Below are 10,000 nucleotides of genomic sequence, written 5' to 3'. Positions count from 1 at the left end.
TAGTCCTGACAGTGAATTGCTTTCTCTTATGAGTCACTAAATTTTATTTTGACTCTTTATGCTGACAATGAATCGATTTGATTTTCCTTTTGTGAATCAAGAATCATTCTTCAAACATTATAATGCATTAAAATATTCAAAAATTATATTAAAAAAAACCACAGTTTTACTCTCTACTGAATGCTGTTTATCAGGTTTATTTGGGTGTGATCAGAATGAAACAGAAGCGTGATTGGATTGTGAACGCTGTTTGAGGAGGAGAACGACGTGTCACGTTGTCCCGCTGGTCTGCACGTGAAACGTATTTACTCAAAGGTTTATTTTATTAATACATCACGATTAGGATTGTCAGGAATTATAATTGATGCATTAAGAACACTCCGAGAAAGCTGAGCCGTGTGTGTGTGTGTGTGTGTGTGTGCTGTTTCCTGCAGTAAACTCTAAGAGCAGACGCTAAGCAGTGTGTAAAGCTGCTGTATGTGTAATTGAAGTATTGGCTGTGTCTCAGTCGGGGAATGCGTCGTATAGCTGCACTTCAGCTCATCTGCAGGGCGTCACCACCGCCGCCGGGCCCAATGACCGCCGGACTGCTTCATATACATCAGCGTTAGTCGTTAGTCTGATCTTCTGACAACATCCAAGCCAAAAAAAACAAACCGAAGCGGTTCGCTCCAGAGAGATCAGATCACTCAGCGTTCTGAAACGCGTGACGTGCAGAGAGGTTTGTGTTTACGTTTGTTCTCTGGAATCACTGTGGGGAAAGTTGTCCTTGTTAATCTGTGAAGAAGTTAATCTGTGTAATTACGGGTTCTTTGCTTCCTGCTTGGAAATGGAAACCCACTGCTGGAGGTTTCTAGATTGGTTTTAAATTGGGAAAATTTCTCGTTCAGTTCACACCAGCTAGGAGAATTCTCTCACGTCGCTTGTTGTTCGTCTCTTGGGCGCGTATACTGATTGCTTGTGGGCGTGGCCTGTCCAGTGTTAGTCTGTATATTATGTATATATTATATATGATATTCTACAGCAAACTAGTTAATTAAATAACGCTTGTGTGCTTGAGCTGTTATGCGCTCAGCTTCGTTGTCAGATTATCAGAATAGATTAGCAAAGCGAGCTAACTCTCCTATCTACATACGCTCACCAGAGGCACCAGCGATCTCTCACATCGACTTCCTTCCTAGCTTCGTTGTTCTTCGTAACGTCTCTGTACACGTGAGATGAGAAGTCGTGTATATGGCAGGATCAGACGGAAGTCTTTGTGCTTTAAGTAACTGCAGGTAGGAAGTTGTGAGCGGGGAACTGAAGAAACGTCGCGTCACACACGCTACAGGATCGGTTTTCAGGAATCGTTCTGGACGATCGCTTGGATTTGTTGCTCCTTTACAGCATGGTAACTGATTAGCGGGTCCGTGTGGTCGAACGTTAAGTGATGTACGTTAATAAATCCTGCTGTTCGGGTTTATTGCAGACGTTCCTGAGCTTCTTGTCATGTTAATCCAAGCACACTTTGTGTAGCAGGTATCGTTAAGCGCTGAGAAATGAGCTGAATGTTACTGAAGCAACAAAAGAGAAATGGTTTCAGTTTCAGTGTTTACATCGGGACTGAGTTAGCATAACGTTCAGTAGTGTTAACTACACTATATGGCCAAAAGTATGTGCACCCCTGACCATCACATCCATATGTGCTTGTTCCTAAAACCGTTTGGACCACGCAGTTGTATAGAACGTCTCTGTACGCTGTAGCTTTACAGTTTCCCTTCAGTGGAAATAAGAATCCCAAACACTGTTCCAGCATGACGATGCGCCTGTGCACAAAGCGAGCTCCATGAAGACGTTGTGTGTGAAGGTTGGAAGAACGTAGAAGAGCTCGAGTGTCAGAGCCCTGACCTCAACCCCACTGAACACATTTGGGATGAACTGGAACTGGAGTCTCCTCACATCAACATCAGCGCCTGACTTCAACCTCACTAACGCTCTTGTAGCTGAATGAACACTAATCCCCACAGCCACGCCCCAAAATCCCCACAGCCACACCCCAAAATCTAGTAGAAAGCCTTCCCAGAAGACTGGAATGCATTATAACTGCAAAGGGGGAATAAATCTGGAATGGGTCGTTCAACAACATGGGAGTGATGGTCAGGGGTGCACATACTTTAGGCCATAGAGTGTAGCTAACCTAACAAAGTTTTTGACTGATGTGATTTTATTTTTATCCAGTATAGTGATGTAACTAGACAAGATCTTAGCTAATACAGTAATAAACACATTTCTTTCTCTTATTAACCTCAAGAGAGAGAAGAGAGAGGGAGAATAAATAGAGGGAATAGAGAGAATAGAGAGAGAGAGAAGAGAGAGAGAAGAGAGAGAATAAATAGAGGGAATAGAGAGAATAGAGAGAGAGAAGAGAGAGAAGAGAGAGAATAAATAGAGGGAATAGAGAGAATGGAGAGAGAGAGAGAAGAGATAGAGAGAAGAGAGAGAGAGAAGAGAGAGAGAAGAGAGAGAATAAATAGAGGGAATAGAGAGAATAGAGAGAGAGAGAAGAGATAGAGAGAAGAGAGAGAGAGAAGAGAGAGAGAAGAGAGAAAATAAATAGAGGGAATAGAGAGAATAGAGAGAGAGAGAAGAGAGAGAGAGAAGAGAGAGAATAAATAGAGGGAATAGAGAGAGAGAGAAGAGATAGAGAGAAGAGAGAGAATAAATAGAGGGAATAGAGAGAATAGAGAGAGAGAGAGAAGAGATAGAGAGAAGAGAGAATAAATAGAGAGAATAGAGAGAGAGAGAAGAGATAGAGAAGAGAGAATAAATAGAGGGAATAGAGAGAGAGAGAAGAGATAGAGAGAAGAGAGAGAATAAATAGAGGGAATAGAGAGAATAGAGAGAGAGAGAGAAGAGATAGAGAGAAGAGAGAATAAATAGAGAGAATAGAGAGAGAGAGAAGAGATAGAGAAGAGAGAATAAATAGAGGGAATAGAGAGAATAGAGAGAGAGAGAAGAGATAGAGAAGAGAGAATAAATAGAGGGAATAGAGAGAGAGAGAAGAGAATAGAGAGGGATGGTGAGGGAGCGAGTGTTTATAGCTGCTGTAATGTAAGCGAGAACAGGAACTCACTCATTTAAATGTAACTGTAAGCGAATAAAAGTTCTTTAGTAAATAAAAGATTGAGGGTGGATTGCTGAGGTGTAAGAGGAATAACGTGGGGACGTTACATTACAGGACCATTCTGTCTGTTTCTGTTGTGTGTGTTATTATACTTCATCGTGTATTAAAGAATATACTGAAACTGTGTTTTTGCGAGAACATCAGATCAGAGTCTTTCTGTGAAGAGATCAGACTTTATTACAATGCATGATATTAAGAATATTGTTGATATCTGATTGGCTGAGGACAGTTGTGAAGTGTTTTCTATTGAATAAAATACAACTACATTCACACTGTAAATGTCACATGTTTACGTCTGCGTGTTGTCTCCCATCCCGCAGAACCAGCTGTCCTGGGTGGGTTCTAAATAAAGAGGGCTCTGCTGCAGGATGACAATATGGCTGCGCCGCTGCTCGCACCCCCAGGCCCTGACAGCTTCAAGAAGTTCACCCGGGAGAGTTTGGCCAACATCGAGAAGCGCATTGCTGAGGAAAAGAAGAAGAAACCCGTCAAACCCCGATCCGACAGCAGTCATCGTGATGACGACGACGACAACGGGCCCAAGCCCAACTCCGACCTGGAGGCGGGGAAGAGCCTGCCCTTCATCTACGGGGACGTCCCCTCCAATATGGTGGCCGTGCCTCTGGAGGACTTGGACCCCTTCTATTTGAACAAGAAAGTGAGTGAAATATCGACTCTTCCTCTCTCGCGTCGGGATGAGATGATGGGCGGGGCTTCAGGTTTTGGCAGCGGTTGTAAGAAAAACACGTCTCTGAGATTTTTTAAGCAAAACTCATGCAACAATTTGAATATTTAAATGAGGTGTTTGAATTATATTCAGTGTTTAAGATCGACTGAATATTTATAAAATTCAGCATTTTTTTTCTTCTTTTCAGTTTTTTATTCGTGTTTGCTGAATTCAGCAGGTTGTGACTACCTTCACGGCCCTCAGGTGGAGGTCAGGGTTCTACCCAGGCTTGTATAAGTGTATTATAAACTGGAACTGAATGGGAATTTGGTTTTGGGATCCCTGCTGTGAAGCACGCTGGTGCTAGCATCACCTTCCCCTTGTCCTCGTGGTTGTTTCTTGGCGTCGCGGTTCTGTCGTATTCTTTACGGTTTTAATAAAGGATTTAAATAAACAAACCCTGATTGACACGTTTCCAGGTTTTATTGGCACTTTTCAGTATCCGTGTCTGTTCGCACGTGAGCTTCCTGATGGTTTCCCAGGAGTTCTCTCAGACACGGCTCTGACACATTTATACCAGAAATTGTATATTACTATTACTATATATTACTATACTTCATAGTGCATCGTTCTGAAAGGATATAGCAAAACTGTGTCTTTGTGAGAATATAAAATCAGGCTTTGTGTACTTTTTTTTTTAAACAGTTCAATTGCTGACTGGTTCATTAAAGAAAAATGAGTTCTAGCTAGCTTCAGCTAGCTAACTCGCCTAGCTTTCTGTCTAGATTGAAGCAGACTGTTTCGAGCGTGAAACGAGCACAAACGGCGTGAAATAGGTTTAATAATCTGTTTGTGATGTAAATCTTTTCTGAACGATCAGAAAGCTGCAGTTTCACCAGCAGTAAGATGTTTGAATGAATCAGGAGACCGAGAGCCAGGGTCGAGTAGAGAAGGGATGGTTTATTATGTCTTTATTACAGTCTCTAGTCTAAACATCAGCTGAAAACAGCTGGATTTTATACTGATGCGTACGCACAAGCGGCACAGACAGAAACCTGAAAAACATCGAGACCATGAGTAATTAATAATCACGTTTAATTGATCTTAATCATGGAAAATATGGGAAAATTTTCCCACAAATACGAGATAAATTTGACTATATTCAAGTTATTCCCATTTGCTAAGATGTCGTTGTTTGGCAGAGTTCTGAACGAGTCACGTGTCTCCGTCTGAAGTATATTCCAGGAAATGTAGCAGGACTTTGAGAATTTGTTTTCTGAAACGTGCCACTGTGCAAAATTCAGCGTGTCCCAAAAATCTCCATACAGTAGACAGGGGCTGTGTTTGTGAGCACCACGTCGGCTGTGCTTCGTCACTGGATGTCGGTGGACGTCGACTTCTTCTCGCTCGGTCCGCAACTCTTCCAGTCTTTATGAATATGTTAATAAGTTTGGCGACAGTGTCATGTGTGTGTGTGTGTGTGTGTGTGTGTGTGTGATGTGCTCACCATGTTTCCTGTTAAAGTCCATCGCAACATTCCGACAGCTTCTTTCTCCAGCCACGAGAGTGGTTTCAGTACGTTCTTCTTTTGTCTATCTGAAAAATAAACATATATAATATAAACGAGGTATGAAAAAGAGTTCATTTCCTCTACGTATGGAGACTTGATTGAACCGACACGTTTCCAAACCAGGCAGTTTGGAGGAATGATTCTGAGCCGAGTCGATCCGTTTCTGTGGCGGCCATTTTGTCTCTGCTAAGTAACTAACTCTCAGTAAACTCGACATGCTAGCTGAGAATTTGAAAAGCTTTAACTTTAGCTTTAACAGACCTAGGTCAACCGTGTTCTTACTGATGAGCTGCTTATCCGGGAGTTTTTGCTTTGAAGTGTCGAACTTCGGTTAGGGCGACTCGTCCGTGTTCGCTTTAACGACGTCCCTGATGTTTTAACTGTAAAACAAAACGTAACACGTCTAAAAACTGCAAAGTCGTAAACATCGCGAGAGCAGTACGCCTTCGGTTTCTCTCTAGTGTAAGCGCTTGGAGTTTCTATGAGACGTGTGTATACACGTCCACGTGTCATTTAGACAAAACGCCAAGCCGTAATTATCTTCCAGAGGTACGCCATTTGAAAGCGTTGGCTTAGCCGAATAGCTCTCCCTGTCTTTTAGTGCTAATCCTTAATAATACACGGGTAACGTTTTAGCTAACATCAACCTGATTCCTAAATAAAATTCCGGGTAGATACTTCGGTCTGATTATAACCGCGCAGCTCATTTGCCAGCGTCTTCACTTCATTTTACAACCAGGTTACAACATTTTTAGCAGTAGCTAGCTAGCTATCCTAGCTACTCTGAACATATTGTTATTTAATAAGCACCTTTGTTTACGCGGTTCCTGTGGCGCTGCAGTTTATCCTGTCAGCACGTTGAAGCAGTCTTCTTCCTGTAGTGGTGGAAATTGTTATGAAATTGTAACATCGCCACCTGCAGGACTGGAGCACTTCTTAGCAACAACCAATACATAACCGCAGAGAGTGTGTGTGCGAGCTTGTAAGCTCGCGAAGGTGGTTACGTTTTCACGCGACGCTCACAGACGGCGTGTGCACATTAATTAAGCTGAAGGCTTAACGTTTCCCACAGAGGGACAACTGAAGGACCGTTTAATGGTTAAGAGTTGTATAAAACTACGCTGCGTTGGAGATGATCCCTAATCACTATTCCCTGTGTTTTAAAATCAGGATCACTACATAGTGCACTGTTACAGGGAACAGAATTAGGAGCAAACATTTAGTGCGGGGAACGTGAAGATATAATATCGATATCGTGAAAAATGATCTCAGAATGTCAGAATATTGTTATATCTCTTTTTATTTCATTTTTAAATTCCTCGTAACTTGTTAGTAGACCTGCATCTCCTCACACATCAAGCTCTTAAAGAATGGAGATGTGAGATATGTTGTCGTATCGTAGAGCTCTAACGTATAAATACGGCAAAACGTTCAGGAACGTGTGAAATAATCAGAGCTACGTACTTCGTTAGCGTATTCTAGCAGCGTGTGAAAGTAAAAGATAAAAGTCCAGAAGAACAGATTCGGTGTCCTCTGAACACTGAGACTGTTTTAAATCTTTAACAACGCAACATCTGCCCTTACTCGTCCACTCTGAGTGAGAGACTGTAGAGTGAAAACACTGGACTTTACCTTTAATGGATGGAGTTGGAGGTGAGGTGATGTTCAGTATGTAGGTTAGAGGATGGATCGCTCTGCAGCTTTCTCCTCGATGAGTAGAGCAATATTTAGAGGGTGGGAAGCCAACAGTCTGTCGCAGTGTGTGTGTGTGTGTGTGTGTGTGTGTGTGTGTGTGTGTGTGTGTGTGTGGGGAAGCCTGTACTCAGTATTCAGTAACACACCAAGTCTGCTGCTTTATTCACAGCTTCAGGATTCAGTGTTTCAGTGACAGATGACTGGAAACGGACGACATATTTCCTCATGTCTGACATACGAGTCTCATAATCTTACCTTTTACTGAAACATCTTACGTTCTTAACTACAGAGAGAGAGAGAGACAGGAATGAGGGATGAACTGAGAGAGAGAGACAGGAATGAGGGATGAACTGAGAGAGAGAGACGGGAATGAGGGATGGACTAAGAGAGAGACAGGAATGAGGGATGGACTGAGAGTGAGACAGGAATGAGGGATGAACTGAGAGAGAGAGACGGGAATGAGGGATGGACTGAGAGAGAGACAGGAATGAGGGATGGACTGAGAGAGAGACAGGAATGAGGGATGGACTGAGAGTGAGACAGCAATGAGGGATGAACTGAGAGAGAGAGACGTGAATGAGGGATGGACTGAGAGAGAGAGACGGGAATGAGGGATGAACTGAGAGAGAGAGACGGGAATGAGGGATGGACTGAGAGAGAGAGACGGGAATGAGGGATGGACTAAAAGAAAGACAGGAATGAGGGATGGAGAGAGATGCAGGAACAAGGGATGGATTGAAACAGAGCATAGACTGAAAGAAAGACAGAGAGAGACAGGAACTCGACATTACTGCATCTATTTTTAATCTAATTAGATTTCAGTAAGATTTTCACTCACATCTCAAGTGTCTCTGGTGTTTCCCTGTGTGTGTGTGTGTGTGTGTGTGTGTGTGTGTGTGTGTGAGTGTGTGTGTGTGTGTGTGTGAGTGTGTGTTTGTGTGTGTGTGCATGCATGTGTGTGTGTGTGTGTGTTGTGTGTGTGTGCGCGAGTGTGTGTGTGTGTGTGTGTGTGTGTGTGTGCGCGAGTGTGTGTGTGTGTGCGAGTGCGTGTGTTGCTGCAGAGGGATGATGTAAGGGGAATGCCGTGTTTATGGTTAAAAAAAGAAGAAAACAAAAACGGATTTTATTTTCTGAAAAACCAAACTGCAGAAAAGATGTAGATGTTTGATGTCCTGCACTGGAGGCAGAGGGACTCCCGTGATGTTCTCCACTGTCTTCACTATCTGCTGCAGGATGTTCTGCAGGTCCCAGACCAGACAGTGATGAAGTTAGTAGGAGACTCGCAGTGGCACTTCTGTAAAATATGGTGAGCATGTGGGGGGAGGCCTCAGTGCTCTCCTCAGTGAACGTAGGAAATGGAGGTGCTGCTCGGCTTTTGTGGTCAGGGACGTGGTGTGAGACCAGGTTAGGTCATCAGATGTGCACTCCGAGAAGCTTGGAGGTCGACACTGTCTCTACAGGACGGCCGTGGCTGAGCGGTGGTGAGTGGTGCACACTGGTCTTGCCTTGCTCCATCGCTTTTGCTAATGCGTTCCACTACTGTGGTGTTCTCTACAAACTTCATGATGCATAACGCCATCAGCGTAAATAGCTGAGTGTGACGGTGCTGGAGGTGCTGCATCTGATCTGAACACCCTGTGGTTTCTGGAGTCAGGAAGTCCAGAGCTAGTTGGAGATGGATGGAGTGACGCCCAACAGGTTCAGCTTTGTGACAAGTTAATGACGTTAATCAAGTTATTGAACGCTGAACATCATGCTAACTACAGCGTGTTTCCTTCTTGTCAAGGTGACACGGGGTAGGTGAGTGACTATGGATATGAGCGGTGCCCATGGAGTGGTTTGAGAGATATGTAAACTGGTAAGGGTCAATGAGGTTGGAAGTGAAGCCTTGAGATGTCCCACTTCCATCTTCAGTAGTGACTCAAGCACATCATGGTAGCGCTCTTTGGCAGAGGAGTTTTTGGTGTTGTCGATGTGAAGCAACGGGCCACGAGCGCCTGCCTCGGAGAGATGTTGAGTTTGTCTGTGAGGACATCAGTCACCTCGGTGCATTCTCTGAGGCAGGACCAATTTGAGGTTTTCCTGATTAAAGTCACCAGCAACGATGAAGCAGCCATCTGGTTGTGCAGTCTGTAATTTACTCTCAGACTCGTATATATTTTCTCTAGTGCTTCCTTTGTATTAGCATCAGACGGATGTACACAGCGACAAAGATCACAGCTGTGAACTCTCTTTCTTATAGGGAAAGAAACGGATTCAGAATTTTTATTTATATAGTGTTTTAACACTGGACATCCAGATCCAGATTTAGATTTATTCCTAACGAGCAAGCCAGTGGTGACGGTGGCCAGGACAGACTCCCTGAGAAGGAAGAACATGAGGAAGAACCTTGACAGGAATCAGAAACAGAATGGAACCCATCCTCATCTGGGTGACGCCGGATAGTGCGATTATGAGTTATTAGGTTTCCACAACTTGCTTTAAAGTCAGTAGATCTTCAGTATGAACATCAGGGTCTTGTCCAGGTGATGTTATCCACTGAATAATTGATAAGACTGGAGAGTAAACTGCTTCCGAATGGAACCATCCGTAGTCCTCTTTCGGCTATCCACGCGAGGCCATCCTCCTGAGCAGCAGCGAATGACTGTCATGTGGAGGAGGCTCTGAGCAGAAGTAAAGCATCAGGATGGATCGGGCAGTGTGAGACGGAGAGAACACAGATTATTAGGTATAGTCTTATCCTGGGAAGGTGTAAGAAGATGTACATTGTGTGCAGAGTGCATGCAGGGACTCCAGTAGGACTAGCTATGAGCATGTAATGAAAAGGGAAAGCCAGAAGGTAACGCAGACATGACGACACCCCGGGACATAAAGGGCCAGCCGCTCCACCATCAACAAACCTTAA

At 43.8% G+C, this 10,000-nt stretch overlaps 1 protein-coding gene across 1 annotated transcript in view; it reads left to right on the top strand.

The window, feature by feature from the left end:
- scn8ab (sodium channel, voltage gated, type VIII, alpha subunit b) overlaps positions 1–10,000 on the top strand; it is a 96,807-nt gene that overhangs the window by 4,742 nt on the left and 82,065 nt on the right. The window contains exon 2 of the mRNA XM_053636436.1: positions 3,484–3,821. Coding sequence (XP_053492411.1) covers positions 3,540–3,821 — 282 coding nt within the window. The 5' untranslated portion in view covers positions 3,484–3,539. The remainder of the gene's footprint in view (positions 1–3,483; positions 3,822–10,000) is intronic.

The sequence above is a fragment of the Ictalurus furcatus genome, chromosome 11 (assembly GCF_023375685.1).
Source record: "Ictalurus furcatus strain D&B chromosome 11, Billie_1.0, whole genome shotgun sequence".
NCBI classification, from domain to species: Eukaryota; Metazoa; Chordata; class Actinopteri; order Siluriformes; family Ictaluridae; genus Ictalurus; species Ictalurus furcatus.
Note: the sequence above shows the minus strand (reverse complement) of the source record. Positions and strands in the feature narration are given on the sequence as shown.